Here is a 26,891-nt window from a genome sequence, read left to right as displayed (position 1 = left end):
TGTGCATTGTAGTTATGACTTCGCCGACCGCCCCAACTATGCGTTGCAATCGCATCGCCTGTTGGTATCATACAACCTCCCACCTAACATCCCTTCATCCCTCAGTTCCATTTAGTAGTTTGGGTATGAGGCGCCGTTACTTTCGGTCAGAAACATCTTCGATACGGCCGGCCTGCTGTGGTCCACCACGGAGAACACGGCCCTCAACGATGGGACGGCCGTGAGAATCGTACTCGAGGGTTTCAGTGTACACCGGCTCTCCAGATCTTTGTGAGGCGCTCTTTATGGTTGTGCCTTCAGGTGTGCGTTGTGTCTGCTTGGCGTAGCGCTGGCTCTCCGTCTTGCCGTTCCAAGAAACGGAGGAAGAGAAAGATACCGACGAAGAGCTCCAGACAGGCATGATGGGTTTTCTTTTTACTTTGGGGTTGTGATAATGAGATGGTCTGGTTCGACTTGTTGTGTGGTAATACAGCTGATTTGCGTATGGGGAGTGTTGGAAGATGAGGTTGTACAAATACTTGATGGCTTCAGGTTTACATCATTGCCCCACAAATTCTGCATACGTCATATCAGCCAACATTGATGCACAATCTCATTGGATGGCAGACTGTGATCACATGCTACTGTCTGTCTACCTAGATGGCTTTGACAGTAAAACATTAAGCAATACGAGTAAGGTTTCCCCAAGACGTGAAGCAATCTAAATACTGGTGTGACCTAAATGAAGGCTTTTATGGTCTATGTTGACGATACTGTTGTTGAACGTCTCTTCGATGAGTCTTCGGTGAGCTACCTAGATAGCGTCATATTCATTCAATTTGAAGAGAACTCAAAGATCAGAAACGGTCAATTGAATTGATGAACTGATGAGTGAGAGATAGGTTTGTTGTTACTGGCAGCATGAAGTTTCGCAGCTCCGAGTTGAACAGCAGCAAAACATTACTATATATGTATCATCTCATACAGCCAATTTCTCATTCTTTCCGATGTGACTGAGTTCATATTTGGTCGACGCTTTTCAAATATCCTACTCAACTTAGGGTTATCACTTAATTTCATGCTGATGATCCATAAGTGTAGAAAGAGATCGACGATGGAATGAGATGAGCATCAAACAAGCCGTTCCTGTTTTGGCAGGAATCCAAATATACTCATAAAACTCAAAATGTTCATCAAGGCCTAAACAAATTATTGTAAGAAACTGACGATAGTGAGGCACCTAAATTTTTTGCACCTTGACTCAATATTGCCAATTCCTTTTATTCAACATGCTCATCTTGGTCCCATCAAACAGCATCGCTAACCCCCCAACCTCATTTCGAAAACAAATAGTTCGTCAATACAGCAGCATGATCTGAAGTCCACTCATTGTCCGCATGGTTTGGTTCAGGCTTGGGGCTACCCACAACCAAATGCTTCGAGTCGGCCACTGCCAATTTCTTCCCCTTGTGATACACAAAATCAATTCGATCCATCGGCTCCGGTCGCCCCTCATTCGTCAAGAAAATAGGCGACCACGTAATACCCAACTCTTTCTTAGGGTCTGGGTGAGCAACACGGAACGAGTCAACCAGCCCGGCATTCGTAGGCTCTATCGATGTCGGCCAAGGAACGTATCCTTGGCCGCAGTGCTTATCCTTCAAGGCATCCGTCCAGTCCATGTGCGAGGGCGCGTTGAAGTCCCCGACCAACAACACCGGGACTTTGTCCGCGTTCGCGAGCTGAGTCTGCATAGCCTTGACGACAGACTTGATCTGTGGTGTGCGCTTCGACTCCTCCTCTCTCTTCAGGACCTTGTCAACTGACATCTTGTCGAAGCAGAAGTCGTACGGCCCGTAAGGGGTGTATCCCAAATGCACGTTCCACAATACCACCTTATCCTCACCAAGGGCGATCTCGACATACCCGCCCCACGAATCGTGAACATGCGTCGTGGTAATGGGATACTTGCTGATGATACCAACATCGCTCCCCTGCCAGGAGTACCATCCCAGAGCATCACCGAGGCGCTGGGCATGCCCACCCGTGCTTTCTTGGACGCCTACGACATCCGCACCGCTCGAGGCGAGGAATCGTACCTGCTTGGCGTGATAGCCGTTTACCTGCGTACCTCCGTGCCAGAGGTTATAGGTCATGACGGCAAGGTTACCAACCAGGGAAGTGCCGGATGCGCGAACTGGAACGGTTGCTTGCAGACGAGCGGAGGATCCGTCGGACGCGGTAATCTCGACGGTTGCTTTCGAAGTTTTGGAGACATTCGGTGTGCCGGAGATGGTGCCATCAGCGGAAACCTTTACCCAGTCGTCGCCCTGGACTTTGCTGTACTTGACTGTAGAGCTCCCGCCGTCAATTCTCAGTCCACTAATCTTGGCCTCGTACTTGTCGCCTTGGCGTGCATTGGGCAAAGTGATCTCGTTAACAATGAAGGCTACCGGACGGTTGGCAAAGGGCACTTGGAAGATGACCGGTTCCGAAAGCCACTTGTACCCGTCGTTGGCTAGGAAGAAAGCCTTGTAATCGCCCGGGAGCAGATCTGTCGCCGAAATCTTCACTGTTCCCTCGCCCTGCGGTGCGTAGGCCCATGCCAGGGACTGTTCCACGAATTCCTCCTTATCAGGGCCGCCGCCAGACGCATGATAGACGCCTACCCAGTTCTTTGCATTTGCACTCGAGGTTGAATACTTGAATGTCAACAGGGGTTGTTGTGGAAGAAAGGCGAGCGAGCCGGATGCCTGTCTGGTTGCTGGTGCGGCCTGGGCAGTTGTCGCTTCGAGGGCGAAGAGGATGCCCGAGAGCAGGGTGGGCAACGATGGTAAACGCATTATCACGGCTATTGGGGAGTGATATCCGTTCACCTACGGAGTGAAAAGAAGTTCTTTAGGTTCACGAATACCGCCGGGCATCGTGGTCTCTAAATGCCTTAACCATCTAGGGCCAATGTAACGTTGGTTTATTGAAACAGATTGTAACTGGGCAACTTAGACACCCGCAGTGGAGTAGAAGTAGATCCTACGGGCCGCCCTGCGCCACTTAAAAAAGCCATTCACGCATACATGAAGGATTCCACCCTTACAAAATAGGTAGCTTGGCAAGATAATGACCTGTATTTCCTCTATTAGGCTACTACAATCCCTTCAATTAGTAATTGGCGCCTTCGCTTGAGGTACATAGCCTTTGCCAGTAAACGGGTAGGATTAGGTCAGTCTGCCCAACCATATTGGAAGATGTTCCTCGTGTTCCAAGTGCCCTACGCAGGAAATTAATTTGCTTCTCGAGCAGGGATTCCTGCTAAGCTAACATGTACTCTCGCTTGCATTTACGGCTGCCTAAAGCTGATGTCACAGACTCTGGTGTTACCAGGCCTCTGATCCTTTACTTTTCTAGACCTTCCTTCTCAGTGTAGTGATCATCATCCCCAACTTCTGTCCTATGTTCATCGTCTGAAGGACCACCGAGGTATTCGCCAAATACCCGTTGCTCAATATCCATGTCTTTCCAGGCGATGCCGTGCGCCTTTCGGCTTTGCCTTCTAAAGTAAATCCTCTTGGCCCATTTCCACGACTCGACACCGGCGAAAAACATCGCTGCGGCCACGAAAACAATCGCCCATTCCCAGGAGATCCCCTTATGCTTAAAAACTACTGTGTTGATCACCGGAATGTAGAGCAATGGAAAAAGAGTGACGAATCCCAGGATGATGGCCCAGAATAGAAACTGGTTCCTCCAGACATCAATCATCCATTGAGTAAAGTATTTCTTGGACCCCGGTTGCATGCGGAAGAATGAACGGCGCATGTCAATCATCTCCCAGGCCAAAAAGAGCGCAAACCATGTCAGGCAAGCAAAGGTTGTGGCTCGGGCCCGGAATACGACATCGCACGTCTCGCCGTATGTCTCGTTGCAGTTTTCTCCCAGCTGTCCGTTGCCGAAACCGTGTACCACGAGGGTAAAACTTGACAGGCACAGAGCGGCAATCCATAAGCCGTAAACGACCATGTCGACCAGAAACTCCTTTGTGAAAATGCCTGTCTTGAGAGACTGCGGTGGCCGGCGCATAATGTCAGGAACGGCGCGTTCGAACCCAAGACCCATGTCAGGCATGCCTGATGTCGCCATGATGATCCAGACGATTTCAACAGGTGCAAGTGGAAAGACTGAGAGTCCTCTGGCATCTTTGAACGCAAGACCGACAAGAAGGGTGCCGGCCTGAGCAATGTTTTCGGCAAGGACATGAAGCACGAACTTCTGAATGTTGTCAAAGATGCGGCGGCCCTCTTCGATAGCGGCAACAATAGAGGCAAAGTTGTCATCTGTCAGCACGATATCCGAAGCGTCTTTGGCCACATCGGATCCGGATTGACCCATAGCGATGCCAACGTCGGCACGACGAAGAGAAGGGGAGTCGTTGACGCCGTCTCCAGTCTAAGAGCCATTAGCCATCTGCCGCAACTGAAAACATCCGAGTACGAACTTACCATGGCGCAGAACTTCTTCCTACGATGAAGAGCCTCGATCATCCTAACTTTGGTGCTGGGCGCACATCGTGCAATAACAAGCGGGAGCACCGGAAGCCTATCAACGTCGTCGTCGCTCAACGCATCAAACTGCGAGGCCGTCATAACCATCGCGTCCGCGACGTTCCTTGCCACACGCTCCATACGGGACGGCAAAATGCCAACTTCAACAGCGATAGCCTTTGCTGTTTCAGGGTGGTCACCAGTTAGCATATGGACCGAGATGCCAGCTTCATGACATTGTCGAACTGCCGGTGCGGACTCTGGACGAGGCGGATCGTAGAGGCCAATGAGACCGCGGAAGACCAAGTCGCTTTCAACAGATTCACGATTAACCTCGTCGCCTTTGTTAGGTTTGCCGTTGTACGGCTTGCTAGCGAGAGCAAGCACACGGAGGCCAAGACCGGCGAGAGCTTCCATGTTGCGAAGAATCTCCTCGCGGAATTCTGACGTCATGTCAGCGAGCTCGCCGGAGTCTTGTGGTGTGTATTTGCTACAGGTTTGAATCACTCGTTCGACGGCGCCCTTGGTGTAAGCAAAGTATTCGTTCGTAAAGTTGTGCTTCATTATGACGGACATGCGCTTGACGTCGGAGTCAAAGGGCAGCTCGGCAATCTCACTCCACTCGGCATTGTCGCCGGTGGTCAGTCGCAGGCGGTTCCAGTCGAAACGAGAGGCGAACACTTGTATGGCAATCTCGGTAGGGTCGCCGCGTGCCACCCACTGATCATCCTTCTTGGTGATTGTGGCAAGGTTGGCGAGCGAGGCGACGTGAAGGAAGGCTGAGAGTCCGGTTTGGCTGTTTTCCAGAAGTTTCTCAGGTTCGACAATGTTTCCACAGGCGGAACCACCCTTCTTGAAGTCCAGATGCCTCGGTGATCTTTCATCGAACCGAATGTCACCTATCGTGGGATCGAAAGGCGTCGAGGAGTTCTCGACGGTATAGGTTCCCATTCCTGGGAGCCAGGCGCCACGGGCCAACATCTTGCCTTGGGTAAGGGTACCCGTCTTATCGGAGCAAATATCTGTCACGGCGCCGAGGGCTTCCAAGGACTTGAGGTTGCGTACAATAACATGACGCTTAACCATACGTTTGGTGCCGGCTGCCATGGTGATGGTAAGTACGACGACCAAGCTCGCGGGGATCATGGACAAGCCGGTGGCAACAGCATAGATGATGACCTCCTGGTTAGCATTAAACTTGTTGGCGGCTAACACAATAATAGCGCAGATAATAGCAATGCCGAACAAGAGTATGGCCAGCTTAGAAAGCTTCTTCTGCAGCGGGGTGCCCACGTTGACGCCCAAGAACCGGCCGATGGCGTCAGTAAAAGTCAGTGTGTACGCCTCGAGGTATCTATGAGGACTCGCATGGCCGTTAGGCTTGCGCTTGACCTCACGGACTTTGGAGTCTTTCTTGCGCAAGGCGGAGGCGATGGCACCGATTTCGGTATAGACGCCTGTCGCGAACACTATTCCCTTGGCCCGCCCTTTCGTGACGTTGGAGGAGCTGTATGCAACGTTGAGACGGTCTCCCGGGCCCGTGTTATCGGGAAAAGTAGCAGATTCGTTCTTGCGTACCGGGAGAGATTCACCCGTTAACAGAGCCTCGTCGGTTTCGAAGTTGACAGCCTCAATAAGTCTAGTGGCATTCTTAGTTGCTTCCAGGAAGTGAAGGAAGATGGAACATCTCACCTTACATCAGCCGGAATAGTATCGCCGGTCTTGATCTCAACAAGATCACCAGGTACGATTTCCCCAGATGGCACAACCCGTGACTCACCGTCGCGGATGATGTTGGCAGTCGGAGAGCTTAGGGAACGAAGGGAATCCATGGTCTTCTCGGCAGAATATTCTTGGAAAAAGCCCACAATGACATTCAAAAGAATGACAAATGTGACGACACCACCTTCAATCAATGACCCGATGCCGAAACTAACGGCCATGGCAAGAATCAAGACCTGAGCCTCATTAGACCACGAAAGGCTTGCCCTTGTTATGCGAGACTCACCATGGTCATGGCGTTCGCTATCTGAGCGATTACGATTTTCAAAGGCTGTACGCCCTCAGATTCGCCGAGATCATTGTTGCCGTATTCCGCCAGACGGGCCTCGGCGTCAGCGGCGGAAAGGCCATCTAGGGCGTTGGCGCGGAGTTCTTCGGCGACTTGCTGATAGGACAGAGCGTGTGCTGGCTGAGAGAGTGGTTTATTTGATTGACCAGAGACGTGGTCTTCATCAGGCTTGGCTGCCTTGGATTTCCCCATGGCAGGCACCGCACTCTAGAATGTCGTCTAGATCCGTTTTAAAATGGATAGAGTGAATTGGTTTCAAGCCAGTCGGCGGAGGTGATGAGAGGATTGAGATGATGATGATATTTCCGGGTTAACCCGAAAAACAGACAAGAGCTGTGAAGAATTGTCCGTTAATGGGACAGACTATTGCCCACAGACCAAAGTTGAAGGCAAGTCAACAAGGGCTGGTTAGCATGTCAACACAATGGTTAGTAGCAAACTAAGCAATCATTGGAGTGAAGATAAAACGTGGAAAGCAGACACCGTCCTTGTCCCGGGAGCCAGGCTGCTTATGAGGGGAGTTGATCATCATATTGTCCTTACCATGCGCAGATAGCCCTCAAGCGAACGGTCAAGCACCGAGACTACAACCGATGGGAGCACACTTGCGTCGTTGCTTCATGCCGCATATCTTTTGCCTGCGAGCTGAAGGGGTTGCGGCATAGATGTGCCCAAGTAAGATGTTTAACTGGCTGCGCCAGAGGGAAAGGATCCATACATCAAGCGTTAGGATCATCTTGGCCTTCTTGGCTCACCTTGGCGGGAATTTCACCTAGATTTTATCATCAATTATGAATGCAATGCCGCGAGAAGAAACAGCTGCCAAAAAGGCCTTGATATGTATGATGTCAGTCGCCAAGTCCCGCCAAGTCCGCTCAAGTGGAATGGAAAAACCAGCGGACGCTAATAAAGCGCAAGCGGGATGATGTTTCTGCTGTGTAAAAACAGCCTGTGCTAACTTGGATGCGCGTGCGACGCTGATGGCATCACACAGGTATGACAGGACCGCCGGCAAAGGCTGCACACCACTAGGAAAAGCCACTGACAACGCCTGCCGAGAGCGGTTAGGCCGATCCCCCGCCGTAGACGGCCAGTATCGGTCTCGCCAGCATTGACGAAACATCAGGTGGCGAGGCCGTAAGTAGAGGCGCAACCGGGGTTTCTTCAGGGAGGGGTCTCACTGCGGAAGAACTGGAGTAGATTCCGGGGCATTCGAAGCTCTTGGCTGGTTGAGCATGTGCTGTAATCGCGTTGTCTTACTGGCTATAGCTGTCCAGGATATCACACCACTTGGACCATGAAAGTTTGCACGCCGAGCTTCTGCGTTACGAAGACTCGGAAAGATGAGTGCCTATCTTATCTTGGTATTCCCGCCAGTTCGCTGCGTTTGTCACGGTTGCTCTACCAGTGTACGTAGTGAGTTAGGGCCAATTCTTGGGTCAATATTGGCTTTGCACCTTGATAAGTGACCTGAGAATAACTGGTTAGTTATCTATCGGTAGCTATACATAGACCATGATCGAGGTGACATCATAAAGACGAATACCTAGCCATTGATGGTATTTGAATGCCATTGGAAGCGCTCCAGCAAAGAAGCATTGGCTATAAGGCTTGGTTGATGGAAATGCCGAGCCAAGCACCTCGCGTGATCCACTGCCCGATCCGAACATGTGTCTTGGGAATGGGACTACGTCAGCATCCTGGTTTCCACGATGCTCCGCCCGGAGTATTACGGCCGGTACTCGTCCGGCTTATTGAGTGAAAGTCTACCGTGGGATATTAGTTGTCTTTTAAAACGCAAATTTCCTGCATTGTTTGCTTCAGAAAACATTAGTTCCATAGAATGTCTTTCTCACGGAGCAGCAGCCTTGGATGATCCCATTTCAACTTTGAGTGGCGGTACAGGATAAATATCAACCCAGTTGTGGCCGAACGGATGATTTCAAACAACTTTCTCAAGGAGTAATGTATTGCATGGCTATTTCATTTGCGCACGAGGCTTGGATCTTTTTTTTTTTTCTCTGTTTTGCGATCGTGGTACCCGTTAATGATCCGAAGCAAATGGAAGCTTTCAAATACCCCGAGGCTACGGTGCTCAATTTACTAGTTCGTTCTTTTAACCACACCCGTAACTCAAAAGTTGCCTCGATTTATTTCGTTTAACTGCAAGGGAAGCCAATGATTATCCAGAATCCGCGATAATAACGAGGAATTCTTACGGTATTCTATTTCATGAAGCAGTCTCCCACAGCTGTGCATCAAGAAGACTGGCGCTCAAGACCTATCACTCATACAGGATTGTTCGCGTACATGATGGCACACCTTTCGCCGATCTTGATGTTAATAGGTTTCTCTCTCGGCGTTGTGTTAAGATTGTGATGATTTTACTAGTGGCTCATGAAGAGATGAGATGTCTGTTCTGAGTGTCTGAACTCTTCTCCATTTGTGCGGTTTTTCACCTCACAATCATTTTAATTGATCCTTCAATTTTCTATCAGATAATGTTCTGATTCATGACGTAATATTAATATCCGAATCTCATCCTGCCAAGCGTGTTTTCGTAGATGAGCCAAGGCACCACGGAGACCAGCTGTCTAGTGAAAGAAAAAGGATGCCACCAAGCACTTGAAAACAGCGGAGCGTCTCACCTACTACTCTGTGTGCCAATACCATACGTTTAATCGTTCAAATTGCACTATAATCCAGGGTTTGCCGAAGATTTGACTACAATTGTTGAAATCTACTATCTTTCCAGGCCGAGTTGATCCAGATGGATTCTGCAAGATTCAAGGATGACAGCCTTTGCAGACTCGTTTTTGTGGCCTTACCCGAAGCCTAACATGGCCTATCATCCAAGAGTAAAGTAGCAGAAGCCATATGCGGCGACTCAAATCATTGATCTCATATCCAAGCTCACTGGTAAATGTCGAGAGATCTGCGATCGGTTGGAATTGCCCGGTTGCCATTGTCAACCCAAGGGCGCGCTCATGGTACGACAGACCCACTGTTTTGAGCATCCAACGAAGGCTCGGCGGCTCCTAATACTCTTCCTTTATGCTGACAGATATCCTTGCATCAATATCGGGTTGCATCATTGAGTGGTAATTAGACTGAAAATGTGTAATAAACTGCCAGCAATGCTCAAAATACATTATCAGGTCGTCCGCGCCTGGAATAGGTTTATTATAATGCTGTTTCTCATGTCTGCCCTCTCAATCTTCCATCGGAGCGAGGGACCCCATTAGAGGAATTTATTACCCGACCATGCAACAGTCTGTGGCAGACAAGCCCGAAACCAGGGACCAAGAAGCCGCTCAAGCCCCAGTACAGCTTGCAGAAGATGAATTCGAGTACCCGGACGGCGGCTGGACTGCATGGTCCCAGGTCATATCGGGCCATTGCGTCAAGTTGGTTTCTCATAGTGCCGTATGAGAGTGAACAGATCTAATGCCATTCGAACCTAGCGCGATGACATGGGGATACCCTTCGACATACGGCGTGTATCAGCTTTACTACACCGAAACCCTCGGCTTGCCAAAGGCCCAAGTCTCCTGGATCGGGTCCATCCAAATCTTCATCGCCTTCTCCCTATGCGCCATTTCCGGTCGGCTTGCAGATGCAGGATACCCGAGGCAGGCCGTTCTCGCAGGTTCGCTGCTTGCGATATTTGGTACGTTTATGACGAGCCTGACGGAGAAGTACTGGGAGATTCTTTTGGCTCAGGGTATATGCACCGGCATAGGGCTGGGCCTGATGTTCATGCCTACTATTTCAGTAATCAGTTCCTACTTCAAGAGGAGGAGAGCCATCGCCTTGACCATCTCCGCAGCCGGGACGGGAACTGGGAGTACTGTCTTTCCCGCTACCGTTCAGTACTTGACGCCGAAGATTGGGTTCCCGTGGGCAGTTCGGTGCGCTGGGTTTGTGGCTTTGTTTCTGGTAATTGTCATGAATCTTCTACTCAAGCCGAGACTGGCACCAAGGAAATCAGGGCCTCTCATTGAGTGGAGCGCCTTCAAAGAGCCCACATACGTTCTTTTTTCATGCGGCTGCTTCTTCTACTTTTGGGCCCTCTACTTCGGGTTCTTCTATGTAAGAATACTGGACACGAAATCGTCAAGGAACCTCGAGTTTGCTAAATTCCTTTATAGATCAACAGCTATGCTAGAGATATCATCGGGTTTTCATCTACATCATCCGTAAGCCTTCTGCTTATCACGAATGCCGTCGGAATACCCGCTCGCCCTATATTTGGCTGGCTGGCTGATACCTTTATCGGACCTGTCAACATGTTCTTCCTTTTGGTCAGCTCTGTAGGATGTTTGCTATATGGCTGGATTGGGGTCCGCGATCGCGCAGCAATGTATGCCTTTTCAGCCGTATATGGCGTGGCAGTCAGCTCATCTCAGGGAATGTTTGTCAGTGCCCTCGCAAGTTTGACCAAGGATCCCAGCAAGATGGGAACTCGGTTCGGCATGGTATGCACGATTTTAGCCTTTGCCACAATGGCAGGACCTCCTACAGCCGGCGCAATCATTGATCGATCAGGTGGCCGGTATGTCTTTGCTCAAATATGGGGCGGAACGGTCATGGTCCTTTGCGCTCTTATGATTGCGGCAGCTAGAGTATGGGGGACCGGGTTGCGATTGTTTGTCAAATGCTAGTGGCAATTTTACTGTAGACCCATACCATTGTCATGTTAGTTGGTGCGAAGGCTTGCCAGACCTCTAAGCTCCATACGTTGTTATCATGATATATACTACTTCTACAACTAACAGTGTTTCAATAAGCAACGGGACCCTCTCGAAAGGTAAACGTGTGTCATGATTCATGCTTAAAACAGGCTCAAAAATGCTATCATAATTACAAACGGGACCTAATTGGTACCCTCGATGCTTCACTCACACCGGAGCCAGACTTGTGGAGAGGCTCTGCGGTGACAGTTGCTTTGATCCGTCGTCCAAAGTACTCAATCTCCACGCTATCTCCTTCTTTAAGAGAGCTCGGCAGATAGCTATAAGCAATCGGCTTACCAACGGTATACCCGAATGCGGCATTGGTGACATAGCCCACAGCTTTGCCATTGGAAAATACCGGCTCCTTGCCGAGGACAACTGACTTGCCGTCGTCGACTGTGAGGCATCTTAATCTCCGAGAGGGAGATGATCGGGAAAGTTCCTTGATGGCATCATGACCAACGTAGCCTTGCTTGCCGGAGTCGATTGCAAAGTCGAGACCAGCTTCAAACGGGTTGTTCTCGGAAGTGACATCGGAACCGTAACTCCGGAATCCTGCCTCCAGCCGCAAGGCGTTGAATGCACTGCGGCCGGCTGCGACGACTCCGTGAGGTTGGCCGGCCTTGAAGATGACATCCCAGAGTCTTTGACCGTTCTCAGCACTGGTGTAAATCTCCCAGCCCTGTTCACCAACAAACGATAGCCTGATTGCCAGAACCGGAATACCAGAGATGACGGCTGCTTTCACGCTAGAGTCAGGAAGTCCCTGGCTGGTAAAGTCGTCTGAGCTGATGGCTGCCACGATATCAGCGGATCGAGGGCCCCATAGGCCAATACCGCAAGTGCCTCCCGTAACATCCCGTACCTGAGCCCAGTTGGATGGGTTCTTCTTCGCTTGCAAGCGAGCTTCTCTAGCTAGGTAAGCTTGATCTATTGGCCCGTTGACGGCAAGCTGGAACAAATCGTCCAGAAGTCTCGCCACGAAAATGTCGCTCTTGATGCCTCCGCGTCCATCAAGGAGCAGAGTGAAAGTAACGCTGCCAGGCTTCTTCGAGACATCGCTAGTTGTTGCTCTCTGAAGCAACTCTAACGCTCCCGGTCCAGACACCTCCAAGCGACGAATGGGTGTCAAGTCGTACATGGCAGCCGCCGTCCGAGTCTTCCAAGCCTCGGCAGCAGCAATCGGAGAGTAATATCTTGCAGACCAAGCATCACGATCTCTAGGCTTCCACTTGTCTGGCAACTGCTTCACCAGATTCGCGTTCGCCTCATACCACTGTGGACGCTCCCATCCGCCAGCCTCCAGGAAGTAAGCCCCGAGTTCTCTCTGGCGGGCATGGAACGGACTGATGCGCAGGTTGCGCGGTGACTCTCGGGGCTGGAGGGGATGCAAAACATCGTAAACTTCGACAAAGTTTTGCTGGCAGGTTTCGCTGACATAGGAGGGTGTGAGTTGAACCTGCTCAAACCGGGAGATGTCGCATTCGGAGAGATCAATCTCGGCTCTGCCCGTTGTAAGGAGCTCGGCGACGGCGCGAGCTACTCCAGCAGAGTGTGTCACCCAGACTGCTTCCGCCACCCAGAAACCCTCAAGGTTCGGTGCCCTTCCGACGAGTGGTCCTCCGTCGGGAGTGAACGACATAATGCCGTTGAATCCATAAGCGATCTTGGATTCTTTCAACGCAGGGAGCAGCTTCTGAGTCAACTCCCATGCAGGCTCAAAGTCCTTGGGGGTGAAATCCAGGCGCGACGGCATATTGTGCTCGTCGACATGCCTGGGAGTCTCCCCCAGAGAAGCGGCAACGACCGGCAAGGGACGGTGGCCATAGAAACCAATGCCGTATGCATCGCCGTGTTCACGATAGTAAAGATCGCGGTCCTGGTGGCGAAGGATAGGCAGACCTACGCCGTTGGGCTCTGAATTCTTCCCTTTTTGTACGGGCACAGGAGTTGTCTTTGCATATTGGTGGCCAACTGGGAGGAGGGGGATGGGAAGGCCAATCATTGCTCCCACCTCGACTCCCCAGAAGCCGGCACAAGATAGCACAATGTCAGCGGCGATCGTGCCGTTTTTCGTGATCACACCGGTGACATGTCCGTCTTTCTGGGCAATGCCGGTCACTGGGGTTCGGTCAAGGTATCTAACCCCGGCTTTCCGTGTGCGCTCAATAAGCAGCTGAACCGCGCGGGCAGCCAACGCCAGGCCGTCGGTGGGGATGTGCAGGCCGCCAAGAATTATGTCTTTGTTCAAAAGGGGGTACAGCCTCCGACACTCATCGGCACTAATTAGGTGTGCCTCGATACCCCATGATGAGGCGTATCCGTGCTTCCGTTTAAGGTCTTCGAGTCTCTCAGGGGTCTCCGCCACCTCTAGGCCACCGACTTGGTTGAAGCATTCTAGTGACAGAAGCTTCTGCACGGTGTATTTGGCGAAATAGCTCAAGGTTTTTGAGCCGTTGGTCTGGAATACGAGGCCTGGGGCGTGTGATGTCGAGCCCCCTGGCATATCCAAAGGCCCTTGCTCGACGACGGTGATATCGGTCCATCCGCGAGAGACCAGCTCATCAGCAATATTCGTGCCGACGATACCAGCTCCAATAATGACGACACGCTGTGAAGAAGCCATGGTCAGCGGACCTATAGAATGATATCACGATGTCGATGAATGATGGAGTAAAGGATGATGAAAAACAACCTCAAACTATGTAATTCTCTACATCTTGTACGATGACTTATATCGACGATGTAGCTCTCGTCGCAACTCTTGTCTCCAAACCCCGCATTCAACTAGTTGCATCATGTTATGATAAGGTCCCTTAGAAACTCAGTCGGCTATTGATAGTAACCACACGCTGACCCCCGGTAAGTCGGTGCCGAGCGGTCATGTGATCGGCATAAGGAAACCGATGCCGACCGTATCTCGACGCGCGTGGCCAAGGCCTTTACGCATGCTTCCCAATGCCACGTTCTCATCGCCACTAAGCAATCACTTACACCTAATTCGGTCGTTAATACGGTCATTTCCCCCTGTAGGAGCTGATAACCCGGGTAGCTCCCGAACCCTGTCTTCTGTGAAGCCCCTCCCCCCGGGTGCGGCCAGCATTCTTTGGCCGTCGGAAAAGGTAGTCGATGCGTTGTAGACCAGGGCCTAGGCCACCTTTTCTGCCGACACACGAGTCGAATGTAAGTAAGGCTTATCAGGCATTGTTGGATGGATGGATGGATTCCGTGCGTCACAGCAGGGTGCCGTAAAACGTGGGACGAAGCCTCCCCCTCTCGGCTGACGCTTCCAACCCACCACCCATCGTGATCGTATCAACCTCCGTTGTCGGAAATTATCAGATACCCGCCCCTCCTCTGTTGGAAAAAAAAGAGGGCGAAACTCGAATATGCGGGATCCAACCAAACGAGCATGATTACTGTAAAACCAAGGCGGGAAAGCCACCTGTCATCCACCCCACCATCCGCTCCGTCCGTGAGTCCATCACACAAATAGAAAAAACCTTGTCACCAAAAGACGAATATGAGACCAGCCACGTACAGACAGGATGCCATGGCGCTTGGAGCATGCTGCTGTAGACCCTGAATGTGGCAAAAAAAAGGAGACTAAATATCCGGGGAACAACGCTAACCAAGAAATGATTTGCTGCTAAGTGACGTTTTTTAAACTGCAGACGAATGGCTAGCAACGTGGGACGAGACGAACACCCGTTCTCGCTAAGTTGTAATGGTCTTTAGAACTCCTCCCTATACATCTCGCATTGCCTCACCGTTGCTCCTATCATTCAACGGCCATTTCTCAGCCACCTCCGACCCCGGCTAGACTCCGTAGTCCCCCTCCCATGACTCCTCAGTTGCAGACGCCAGGCGCTGAAGGATAACCCCTGTTCACTCCGCAGGATCCACCCATGAAGCCTGGGCTCAAGAGGCGCGCCGTTCCGTAATGAGCTTTCTGTGCATGGGGCTGGGTTTCCTTCTGAGGAGGAAGCCAATATTGTATTGCCTAATGAATACTCCGGGTCGACGATCTAGCCAGGCTATGTTGCAGTTCAGGACCCAGAAAGTTTGGAAATGGAGCTCTGAACTCGTCAGCCTATATCGGACATAGTTAACAGGTATGAAAGCGCACAATGTTGGGACTTTCAAAGTGAGGAGCAGATAATTATAGTTGAATTTTGAGGATCGTCATCTTGTCGGCCGTCATGAAAACCCCCCAGTCAATACTAACAAAACATGCAAACAGGCCATCATGGCGTCAATGCCCAGTCCATGTTCTTTCCCTCTATAATGACATCTTTGTGTACACTAAACGCCATCATGAAGAAACAAACAAACAAAACAAACAAAAAAATGCAACGCTAAAATTGATTAAACATGATGTTGTTGAAATTGTCTCCTTCCCACCACGCGTTACCTGGCTCCGACTGGAGATCGGGTAATTCTGCAATATTAATAAGTTGCGAAGAGTCCGCGTACAGCCAGGGCGTGGTGTTGAAGGTCAGACTGTCAATCTGCTCCACGTTGGGAGTGTCAAAGACGTTCTGCCGTGAAGATGTAGGTGCTGTCGAAGAAGAAGTAGAAGAAGAGGAGACGGTTTGCTTGTGGGATGGTTTGTAGGATAACGTGGGCGCTTCCTGTCCTCCGTCTGCAGTGTTGATCGTAATTTCGGGCGATGTCGCAACGATGATCTCAAGAGTCGAACTCTCGCTGGTGTCAATGGGGGGAACTGCTGGGGTCAGAGACGCATCGAGGAGACCCGCACTGGGGATCTCCTGCGAGTCAGTCGTCGAGTTGAACTGTAGAATTTCCCACATAAGGGGTACGCTGAGATAGATTTTTGACGGCATCCAGTCTTCGACGTCCATCGTCTCGGAGCCGGCAGCGATGCGTGTCATTTTATCAAGATTGCGGTCCTGGAGAGATTCTCAGTTGGTACTTTGTTCGTTGCTTATTCGCCCGACGAGCTTTTGTTGGGTGACTTACAAGAGCATTACAGGCGGCAGAACAAGGTATGAAACTTTTCAAAAACCTTCTACACTTGGCAAAGTCCGTGTTGGACTTGTGCTTCAACCTCGGAGCCGCAGCACAGCAGTAGTATAGGTGCACCGTGGCTGCTATCGCGGCAACATGTCCAAAGAACGGGTCTACCAGAGGCACTTGTTTGTCGACAACCATTTCTATCATTCGAACGATCCACGTGGCGTGAAGCAGGGCCTGTTCTGACGACCTCCTCCAAAAAGTGTTTGGGATTCCCAGATTGGGATTGTGCTGTGCTCCGACAATATAGAGAAATGGGTGGTTCAGGACGGTCGGAATTGCATGGTACGTAAACTGCTCCTTTAGCCAACAGGCCCAGTAATCACGGTTCATCTTCAACTCATCGATCTTGCGCTCGTAAAACTTGACGGAATCGTATCGGTGACACATCGGGATCCGGTTTTCCGTCTCCATGAAGTCAGAGAGGACTTTGGCATACATCGAGTCATGTCGCCAAGGTTCCTTCAGGATGTTGTGGGAGCAGTCGGAGACATATTTTCTCACTTGGCTCCAAACCCATCCCAAGCGGACACTCGTGTTCCAGATTCCCGGCTCACTGGGTGTTGATGTTCCGAGATTATCCACAGGTAGAGGCGGCGCCCTGGATTCCTGCTCCATCTGGCTTCCGCCGCCCGTAGAGTACTCTGGCCGCCATATGTCAGTCGGCACACTCAAAAGACCATCTTGCCGGCCGTAAGATTGCTCAAGCAGTTGGAGGCTCCAGAAAAGGCGCTTCTTCCGGTCTGTCGTGGGATCATCGGCGAGATATACAGATTCGTTATCAAGCATCGCCGACCGGCAGAGCTGAAGAGAAAGGCCTAGGTGGAACTGGCCAAGATGGACGTTTCCGTCTGGACCAGTCAGTTAGGGGCATGTTTGATCTCACGTAAGTCATGCACCGCATACCTATAAATGAAGAATATGAAAGGAGACACAGGCTCTCAATAGTCGTGATGTCTACTGTGCCATTCGCGATTCGAAGCATGATGAGAGTCTTTGCATTGTTACTGAAAAGCTGGAGATGATCACGCCTATCGGAGAACCGAGAAGTGAGAGCCAAGATGCTGCTGGCAAGGTCTTCTGGAAGTGTCCTGTAGTCGCCGATCTCGTCTCGCTCGAAGCACCAAATCGGTTGCCTGTGACAATACTTGAAGTACAAGTCAAGGCCGGTTTCCATGTCGTCGGGATCGAACACGACGGCGGTTGAAGAGTTATCAGAGGGATAACTCTGCTTCCGCGCCGGCGGAGTTACCGAATATGACTTCTCTGAAGTGTCGGTAACGGCCTCGAGAGACTGCTGTCGTTGCCGCGGGGGATGGTTCATCCTAAGAACCGGGTCAGATCGTCTAAACGTAGCATTTCGCACGCGGTGTCGTATTACAAGCCGCCTCCACTGAGGAGGAGATCCAGTTTTTCTTCCAAGTGTTGAAGCCTCTCATCCTAATAACGGTTTAGGGCGCGAAATCCCGAACGTGTGTGGTGAGTGGGAGGTTTTCCCGAGACTTACCGATCGTCCACTCTGGGACGGCCTCATGGCCGGATAAGAACATGACTGCTGGAGCCGCACGCAGCTCGAACAAGCCGGCTTCTCCCCGGGACATCTTGTCTTTTTTCGCCTATTGTGATTCTCATATGTCAGCGCCCGTTCCCGTTCCCGTTCGGCCCAGCCCCCCTCTCTCCCTCGTGGTGAGATAAGACGGGGGCAGAATGAGATAATGGAGATTAAACAGACCTGCATGTGAGGCAAGCATGATGCGAGCGCCGTCTACCCCGAGAACTGATAGAACTAACACCCTCCTCTGGCGGTGGCATGTCGGCACTGGGAGGGATCTCTCACCCAGAAAAGACGACGTGAAGTCATTGAACAACCACTGGGAGGTATGTGCTTCCAACTAAATAGTTAATCACTTGCCACAAACCCCGCATGCATGGCGCTCCAACGAGTGGAGGAGGAATGGCCCCCTACCCCTCACACACTCACACACACACACCCCTTCACATACACCTTTCCCTATACATGTCCCGATGCAAGGCTGGCCATGCGATAAGAAACGGCAAATGCCACACTAAACATGGTCCAAAGATAGGATTGATCCGAGTCACGTGTATGTTACGTAATAATTCACTAGGACAATGTGAGTAAAAGTGTTTCTAGTCTGTCGATAATATGGCTCTCTATCTAGATGCACCCTCTACCTTACCGAATGCCGCTGAGAAACACTCATTATTTGGTTGTTGGTTTTTTTTTTTCTCTCTTTTTGTTTTATAAAAAAAAATTACCTTACAATCTCGAGACTGTATCCACGAGATCGTTCAATTCAGAGTTAGGATACTCGCAGTTGTCTGAAGAGTCCGGACGTTCCCGATCCCACGCCCACCGTCCTTCCAGCTCAGGAGATAGCTCTCCCTCCAGCATCTGGACTACATACTTGCCAAGGACAGGGAAGAACTTGAAACCGTGGAATGAGCCGCAGGTTGCAAGATACAGACCCTTTGCGCCTGAGTGGGGAGAGATGATAAAGTCTGAGCTGGTTGTGAAGGCATCCCTATCTTCAAGTCAGCTCCCACCCACCCCTGGTCAGTTGCGATAAGATAGATAACTTACCAGCAGATGCGGTGCTTCGTCATATTCCAGTTCTCGCTCTTCTTTCCATACCACAGATTACGTTGGTCAATAATATCTTGCTTGAGTTGCTTGGAAACCTTCCATTGAGCATAGTCTTTCACAGGCGGCGGCGCCGACACCTTGCGGCCAGGAAGCACTTCTCGTGTGTTGGAGAAGATCTTGGCTCCCCACCACTTGAGCTCCCTATCTTTTGTGGGTGGGATACTGCCGATAAACGGCTTGCCTGTAGCAATTATTAAGCGGCCGATCCGGTAGGGTTTTTTTTTTTTTTTTTTTCCTTTTTGCAAGGGGGAGGGATTTGGCTTACCATGTACCGCAGTGTACCCTTGAAAACCGACAGGCATATTAGCGTATTTCTTGTACTCCTCTTCGTCTAGTTGTGCCATTCCGGTAGTGATGCCTGCTGCGAGAATCCTGTCCCCTGCCGAGAGATTGGCGATACCGCTCTTTTCAGCGCTGAATTCCAACAGTTTCGACGTATACGCGCCCGTGCAGAGAATTACGTGCGAGGCGGTCAGTGACTGTCCAGTTGCTGTAGTAAGTCCAGTACAAGTTCCCTTGCCGTCAAAGTTGAGTGATGCAGTCTCAGCAACCACATATTTGACGCCCAACTCTATGGACTTGCGAGTGACGGCCCTCAGAGAGTCTCCAGCCGCGGCCCAGCCGCTGGCTCGGTTCACAAGCACCTCTTTGGCACCGGTGTAATCAGCATCCGCGAACAATCCGTTATAAAGCTTTTTGGCTTCTTCAATAGGGAGTGCAATGATGTCGTCCTTGCGACCAAGCTTGTGGTGATGGCTGATGACATTCTGGGCGTAGTCGCTACGGCAGATCCAGTAGACACCCGTCTGGTGGAAATAGGGCTTCCAGAGGGGGTCGTTCTTGAAAATGTCTTGCGCTTCAAGAGCTAGCTTGCAATAAACAAAGTCGTCGTAGTCGGCGCGGACTACCTTATTCCAGTCCCAAGAGGCTGCCACACGCTCTTCGGCGTCAAACGCATCCCTGTCAACCAGGGTAACCGATGCATCCGGATACTTCTGGATAAGGTGGTAGGCGGTTGACACGCCAAACACACCCGCCCCAACAATGAGATATGATGGTTTTCCTGATGACATGGTGTGGAGGGGGGGGAGTGATTGGTGGAAGGGTTGTTGGGGGGGAGAGGAGAAAGGCGTTGGAGGAGCGCCTTTTTTTTCCTTTCTTCGCAACTGAACAAGAACGGTCTCGGCAACTGGCCAGTAAAACGGTATAGGAAGACGGCAGAAGATATGTTCTCAATGATGCACTGGTGATCTAGTGATTCCTGGTCACGAAGCGGAATCGTGGGCAGTTCCCCGCGTAAAAGTAGGGGACTGCCCTCGGAACTGGACCCGATGTCGGCAGACGACCCGGCGCCGCCGATCACGTGATTTGTGTTTAGCTCCTATCTAAGTGGTTTACCTCGCAGGAGAGGATTCTAGCTATCGAACGATCTAGTCCGGGGGCGGACGTTTAAAGAAGAAGTGGTCGGCTTTATCACCGATACCAGGCAAAAGGCTGATATGTTTCGTCGTGGAGCTTGACACCCACATCAGCGAGGGGCCAACCCCGCATGAGCTGAATCGTAACAACCACAGACCCATGTCAAAGTGTCAGATAGCAAGATAGTCTAGGCCCCCTCACCTTCATCCGCTGTCTGCCTCCCTGGACGGAGTACCGATGCTGAATCCCATTAACCTCTGTTCCATCATGCAGTAGGGACGGGATAAGGCCCATGTCCCGCGTTCTAGAACCCCGAGGACCCCTATTGTGACCCGTGTGCCGTGTGCCGTGCTGTTGTTTTTTCACTGACACATGGATGCAACCATGATGCGTCAGGCCCCTTTCACCAAGCACAACGTTGGCGGCGTCAATTGACGAATCACGGCGACCGTAATCACCAGAAGTATTGATAAGAGGACGGTAAACAACATGAATCGACAACGGTATGCAACGTCGTCTGTAGCCCCAATGGGGGTTACCCGCTTATCTTATCCAGTCCAATAATAGAAAATAATCAGAACATGTTTACTTCGTATGCATCTGCTAGGAAACTTTATACACCCTGTCAAAGCACGTAGAAGTAGGGGTTCTTCGATAAGAGTTGAAGCGAAGATTCAAGCTAGATGGGGGTGGTTGCGAACAATCAAGGACTGACAATACAAACTACCCACAACTACAACAACAACACCACCACCATCATCATCCACAATCACGAACTGTAACACAAGCACGAAGGACGACGACGATACCCATGCCTGACAACGATAAAGCGGCCCAAAATACTACCGTCTGCAAATTTGTAACTGCCGGTGTGTAATCTCAGTCTTCCAAAACTGGCCTGCTCAATCCTGCCAGACTGTCATCGTCGATGAACGCAGGTACATATGCGTGAAGGCCTGACCGGTACAGGAAGCGGTCTGGGCTTTTCTGCTCCGACGGTGCAGTAACTGTAACATTGTGAGGAGGCAAGTGGGCATGATAATGTCACGATGATTTCAGAAAAGGGTATCTGGGTGTTTGGTGTGTGTGTGCCACGCCACCAGAGGGTGCATGCAGCGATGAGCAGAACGGGTCGTGAATCCTCCACTAATTAGGTAATATTTGACGCTGCTTAACCTTAAAGTGGGTGTGCCACACGAAATGGATGGGCTCCCAGACACGAATGATCACATCAAGTGATTATGGGGGTGGATTTCCGGGGTAAAGGCGCCATCAAAAAGAGCTCTCCCAGCACCGGAGGGGGGTCGGACTGCTTTCTCCGCACCCGTTCAACCCCCCCAAGTTCCGTTGTCTCCGCACCATGCGCACCATGGGCGTCTGATAACAAAAAAGCGGCCAAGAGATTCGAAAATGCCGGTCATGTGATCGGGTTGATCAACCCGTGTAATCAGCCACTTGCTAGCTTTCAGCCTCCAGATCGTGATAGCCAGCTTGTCCGGCCGGTGTAGTGAAACTCAATGCCGCGCCCAAGCCAAGTGATCGGTCTCCCGGTATGGAGACAGCGGTGCAAGAGTCATGGGAGATTCGATAAGGGTGTGTGAGACAGATACAGATTGGCTTTGATCAACCGTATTCATCATGAGTATATAGAAGGACAGTCGTCTCCGAGAATGAGAGGATAATAATCAATAAGCAATTCACACACAAGCAAGCCCAAGCTTCCAAGAATACCAGACAACTTCATCTGAAGTTTGCCATCGGTTTTTCCTATAACTCCTCTTATCATACACCTTTTTTTTATCACAGGGTCACCTGATCAGATCTTTATCCACATTATACAATGTCCTTCCTAAAGAACTACATCGGACTTGGTGGGGCTGCTGTACCACCTCAGGATGAGAAGAACGCGGTTAGAGCCCTTCCCGCTTCATGGTATACATCTCAGGAGATGTACGAGCTCGAGCGCCGCGCCATCTTCTCCAGGAAATGGCTCCTCATTACCCACAAGGCCAGAGTGCCCAAACCTGGTGACTGGATTAAGTATGATGTCGCTGGCTACCAGTTCATCATCGTCCAGGACCGCAAGGGAAGCATCAACGCCTTCCACAACATTTGCAGACACAGAGCCTTCCCCGTCGTCACTGGTGATGGCGGAAACAGCTTCATGTTCTCTTGCAAGTACCACGGCTGGTCCTATGGTCTGAGCGGCAACCTTGCAAAGGCCCCTGGCTACCAGGACCTTGAGGGTTTCGACAAGTCCAAGAACGGTCTTTTCCCCATCCATGTTCACGTCGACCGCAACGGATTCGTCTGGATCAACATGGACGCCAACCCCAAGCCTGAGGTCGCCTGGACAGACGACTTCTCCGGTATCGACGAGCAGGAGAGATTCCAGTTCTACAACTTCGAGGATTACCAGTTCGACCACAGCTGGGAAATGGAGGGCGAGTACAACTGGAAGATCCTTGCCGACAACTACAACGAGTGCTACCACTGCAAGGTTGCCCACCCTGACATTCCTTCCATTGCCGATCTCAACTCCTACTACGTCAACACCAAGGACGCCTACATCCAACATTTTGGACAGCCCACTGCCGAACAGATTTCCAAGGGCTTCCGCGTTGCCGCCACATACTTCTGGCCTAACGCTTCCATGAACGTCTCGTAAGTATTTGGTTCCCAGCCATAGAAGCCACACACAGTATCTAACACCTTGACAGCCCTCATTTCTTCTTCATTCAGCGCTTTGTCCCCAGCGGCCCCAAGAAATCAGTAATGAGATACGAGGTCTTCCGCAACAAGAACTCCAGCGACGAGGACTTTACCGTCATCAGCGACATGTACAAGCGCATCATGTCCGAAGACAAGTACCTCTGCGACAACGCCCAAAAGAACCTCAACGCCGGCGTCTTCGTCAACGGCGAGATGCACCCCGAGATGGAGAAGGGTCCCCTCTTCTTCCAACAAAGAGTGCGCGAGAACGTCACTGAACACTTCAAAAAGGAGCAGGAGCTCGGCACACAGATCTGGCCCGCCCAGCAACAAGTTCCCAAGACCGCCAAGGCAAGTCAAGATGACGAGGCCTTCTGCTCGGCTGTCGACTGCTGCAGGAACAAGAACCAAGTGGAGGATAAGAAACCGTTGTGCTTGGACGAAGCAATTGCTTTTTAATATGGGAATGGCCCTGGAGACTGGCTAAAACTTAGATGATGATCGGACTTTTTGGGTAACGTCCCACACCCACTTCTGGGCACCCCCCACATTTGGGCACCCCATTTACACCAAAAACGCCGTTTTTCGAAATTCTATATTAAACTAACTACTATACTTACTAAGAAAGGAAAATATATATAAACTATGTTAAGTATAATTATAGCCATCTAATTTTTTATAAAGGTTTAAATATAATAATAGTTATAATATAGAAGTTTAAAACTAAAAGCTTTAAAATGTTAGTAGATACTAGTAACTTACTAGTATTCCTTAACATTAGAAAAATATATTTTCGCTCATATAACGTACATGATAAGCGAGTGAGACAGACAAGCGAGTGAGACAGTAAACCGCGACCGTCGCACCTTGACGCGACCGGCACCTTTTCCTCTACAATAAATCATGGAATCAGCTAGTATTGAAAGAAGGTTACAAATTGCCCTTCAAGCAATGAGAAATGACCCAAAACTTAGTGCTCGGGCCGCAGGTGCACTCTATACAGTCAGTCACGCAACATTAAGCCGGCGACTAAAGGGAATAGTCTCACGACGCGACAGCATGCCTAATTCACGGAATTTATCAGATTTAGAAGAGAAGACAATAGTTGAGTATATTCTCGACCTAGATGCGCGATCATTTCCTCCCCGGCTGAGTGGTGTGGAAGAAATGGCCAATCGACTTCTCGCAGAGCGCGACGCGCCTCCAGTTGGGAAGCGCTAGGCTTCTAATTTCGTCAAGCGACAACCACAGCTTAGGACGCGTTTCTTTCGCAAGTATGACTATAAGAGAGCTCAATACGAAGATCCAGAGGTGATTCGTGGCTGGTTTTCGCTTGTGAAGAATACAATTGCGAAGTATGGTATTGCTGATGCTGATATCTACAACTTTGATGAGACCGGCTTTATGATGGGCGTTATTGCTTCTGGAATGGTTATTACAAGTGCTGAAAGGCGTTCAAATACGAAGATGACACAGCCTGGCAATAGGGAATGGGTTACAGTTATCCAGGCTATTAATTCCCAAGGGGAGAGCATCCCGCCATACATCATCGTTGCAGGCCAGTATCACCTCTCAAGCTGGTATACAGAAACCTCTCTTCCGGGCGATTGGGCTATTGCAACGTCTGAAAATGGATGGACAACAAACGAGAGAGGTATTGACTGGATCAGACACTTCGACATTTATACAAAACCACGTACGTCTGGGAAATATCGCCTCCTCGTTGTTGATGGTCATGAAAGTCACCACTCCGCAGCCTTCGAGCTCTTTTGTCAAGAAAACAACATTATTACACTGTGCATGCCGGCTCACTCGTCTCATCTACTTCAACCCTTAGATGTTGGTTGTTTTCAGCCGTTAAAGAATGCCTACGGTCGGCAAATTGAGAATAAGATGCGGCGAGGCATAACCCATATCTCGAAGGAAGATTTCTTTGCAGCATTTCACGAAGCTTTTAAGCAGTCTTTTACGAGGAAAAATATCCAGGGAGGTTTCCGAGGAGCTGGACTTGTCCCTTTGAATGCAGAAAGTGTTCTCTCAAAGCTGGATGTAAAGTTCCGAACGCCAACGCCTGAGGAGGGGGTCCCTCAGACACCAGACCCTTGGATCTCTAGGACGCCGAGCAACCCAAGCGAAGCAAGATCACAGTCTACTTTTATTAAGAGTCGAATCTCACGCCACCGAAGCAGCTCTCCAGCATCAATTTATAGTGCTGTGAGTAAGCTAGCCAGAGGGACAGAAGGACTAGGGCATCGGGTAGCATTACTAGAGTCAGAGGTTCAAATCCTTCGAGAGGAGAATGCAATATTAAGTCGGCGTCGAAGGGCTAAGAAAACACGTCTACAGAAAGGAGGAAGTCTTACTATATCTACTGGAGAGGATATACAGTCGCAAAGAGAGGCAGACACGCAACTACAAGAGGAAACGCGACGGAGTAGTGGTCGCAAAGTGAGGTCTGAGACGACTCATCGTCGGTGTGGCGTATGCGGGAATACAGGCCACAACGCGAGAACATGTCAATTTATTGAGGAAACATCCGAAGAACAGGAATCCGAGTAGTATTAATCAATCTAAGATTTCTTGTTATAGATTTCGATATTATTGTCGCGAAGGTCTGGTTTACTGTCTCACTCGCTTGTCTGTCTCACTCGCTTATCATGTACGTTATACTTATTTAAAAAATCTAGGAAATTAATATTTATACTTATTAAAAGTATATAATTATATCTAAAAGAGATTTAAAAGTATTACTTTAGTAAATATAGTATAATTAAGGGTTAAAATTCTATAATAGAAACTTTTCTTAAGGGAAATTTTAAAATATTATTCTAAGCTTAAAGAATTTTTTACTAAGTATAAGAATATATAAATCTACTATATCTTACTTAAAAATTCTAATCATATTAGTTAAATATCTCTACCTATTTTATATATTAAGATATAGGCTAGGTAAATTAGTATTATAAATATTAAACCTTGAATTTATAATACTTATTATTAATAATACTAGTATATAGCTACTTAAGTATTATAATTAAGTCTTAATCTATTTAACATATATTTATTCTCTTTAATAAGTAAAGTATTTAGTTTAATATAGAATTTCGAAAAACGGCGTTTTTGGTGTAAATGGGGTGCCCAAATGTGGGGGGTGCCCAGAAGTGGGTGTGGGACGTTATAGGATAGCATTGCATGTTATGATTAGGCGACTTTGCATTGAAATTGAACATTTCTTTCTTTTTTTGGTTATTCAAATGCTTTCCCTGGAACCTTTAGTAACCTGCATGTTTTCATGCATTGTTGATCATATGCAATTACCTGCGAGTGAAGTTTATGTGTAATGCACATGCACTTTGGACGCCTCGGCAAGAATATACTCCTCTTCTTCGCGTCTTTTACAAGGATAAGACATTGAAGAGCTTGGTCTACTTGCATTAGTGCGAGACCGGCAGTCCTGTCCCGAGAGCCAAGGTATCGTGCTTCAAGCTTTCTTACCATTAAGAAGCAGGAGATATCTCATTAAACTGTTCATCTTTACTCGGGATCGTAGAGAATTGTCTTGCAAGATTGTGCATTAAGAACGGATAAGATCTTACCATAAGGCTAGATTATACTTTACATACCTACCTCCTAGCTTTTTAACTGAGTTTGCACCAAAATCGCTGCAGGCCTTCACCCTACGAATGTGGTACGACTTTAGCAGCACTGTTTCAGAGTTGTCCTCAATTATA

General features: G+C 49.6%; 9 protein-coding genes across 9 annotated transcripts; 3 read left to right on the top strand and 6 right to left on the bottom strand.

The window, feature by feature from the left end:
• Positions 1-136: 136 nt before the first annotated feature.
• On the bottom strand, positions 137-400 carry CTRU02_207910 (cytochrome p450; the record flags this gene model as incomplete). The annotated part of the gene is made up of 1 exon (XM_036733102.1): positions 137-400. One exon carries the CDS (start codon positions 398-400, stop codon positions 137-139), a length of 264 nt encoding a protein of 87 aa, XP_036575143.1.
• Positions 401-1,313: 913 nt separating this feature from the next.
• On the bottom strand, positions 1,314-2,822 carry CTRU02_207909 (endonuclease/exonuclease/phosphatase family; the record flags this gene model as incomplete). Its single annotated transcript, XM_036733103.1, has 1 exon — positions 1,314-2,822. One exon carries the CDS (start codon positions 2,820-2,822, stop codon positions 1,314-1,316), a length of 1,509 nt encoding a protein of 502 aa, XP_036575144.1.
• A 550-nt stretch (positions 2,823-3,372) lies between these two features.
• On the bottom strand, positions 3,373-6,780 carry CTRU02_207908 (potassium/sodium efflux P-type ATPase; the record flags this gene model as incomplete). Its single annotated transcript, XM_036733104.1, has 4 exons — positions 3,373-4,422; positions 4,476-6,156; positions 6,210-6,475; positions 6,526-6,780. The coding sequence occupies 4 exons, from the start codon at positions 6,778-6,780 to the stop codon at positions 3,373-3,375; spliced, it is 3,252 nt and encodes a 1,083-aa protein (XP_036575145.1).
• A 3,072-nt stretch (positions 6,781-9,852) lies between these two features.
• CTRU02_207907 (MFS monocarboxylate transporter) lies at positions 9,853-11,252 on the top strand (the record flags this gene model as incomplete). Its single annotated transcript, XM_036733105.1, has 3 exons — positions 9,853-9,995; positions 10,053-10,680; positions 10,740-11,252. The coding sequence occupies 3 exons, from the start codon at positions 9,853-9,855 to the stop codon at positions 11,250-11,252; spliced, it is 1,284 nt and encodes a 427-aa protein (XP_036575146.1).
• Positions 11,253-11,451: 199 nt separating this feature from the next.
• Positions 11,452-13,950, bottom strand: CTRU02_207906 (FAD dependent oxidoreductase; the record flags this gene model as incomplete). The annotated part of the gene is made up of 1 exon (XM_036733106.1): positions 11,452-13,950. The coding sequence occupies one exon, from the start codon at positions 13,948-13,950 to the stop codon at positions 11,452-11,454; it is 2,499 nt and encodes an 832-aa protein (XP_036575147.1).
• A 1,732-nt stretch (positions 13,951-15,682) lies between these two features.
• Positions 15,683-18,173, bottom strand: CTRU02_207905 (C6 transcription factor; the record flags this gene model as incomplete). Its single annotated transcript, XM_036733107.2, has 4 exons — positions 15,683-16,237; positions 16,308-17,212; positions 17,268-17,686; positions 18,094-18,173. The coding sequence occupies 4 exons, from the start codon at positions 18,171-18,173 to the stop codon at positions 15,683-15,685; spliced, it is 1,959 nt and encodes a 652-aa protein (XP_036575148.2).
• Positions 18,174-18,642: 469 nt separating this feature from the next.
• Positions 18,643-20,201, bottom strand: CTRU02_207904 (sarcosine oxidase; the record flags this gene model as incomplete). Its single annotated transcript, XM_036733108.2, has 3 exons — positions 18,643-18,907; positions 18,967-19,210; positions 19,295-20,201. Coding segments are annotated over 3 exons (1,416 nt in total), but the record flags the coding sequence as incomplete, so codon positions are not given.
• Positions 20,202-22,288: 2,087 nt separating this feature from the next.
• On the top strand, positions 22,289-23,619 carry CTRU02_207903 (naphthalene -dioxygenase subunit alpha; the record flags this gene model as incomplete). Its single annotated transcript, XM_036733109.1, has 2 exons — positions 22,289-23,112; positions 23,169-23,619. The coding sequence occupies 2 exons, from the start codon at positions 22,289-22,291 to the stop codon at positions 23,617-23,619; spliced, it is 1,275 nt and encodes a 424-aa protein (XP_036575150.1).
• A 600-nt stretch (positions 23,620-24,219) lies between these two features.
• On the top strand, positions 24,220-25,719 carry CTRU02_207902 (transposase; the record flags this gene model as incomplete). Its single annotated transcript, XM_070204989.1, has 2 exons — positions 24,220-24,366; positions 24,400-25,719. The coding sequence occupies 2 exons, from the start codon at positions 24,220-24,222 to the stop codon at positions 25,717-25,719; spliced, it is 1,467 nt and encodes a 488-aa protein (XP_070061522.1).
• Between the last annotated feature and the right edge of the window lie 1,172 nt (positions 25,720-26,891).

Source organism: Colletotrichum truncatum (genome assembly GCF_014235925.2).
Source record: "Colletotrichum truncatum strain CMES1059 chromosome Unknown Contig_0004, whole genome shotgun sequence".
NCBI lineage: Eukaryota > Fungi > Ascomycota > Sordariomycetes > Glomerellales > Glomerellaceae > Colletotrichum > Colletotrichum truncatum.
This window is presented reverse-complemented; position numbering and strand designations above follow the sequence as displayed.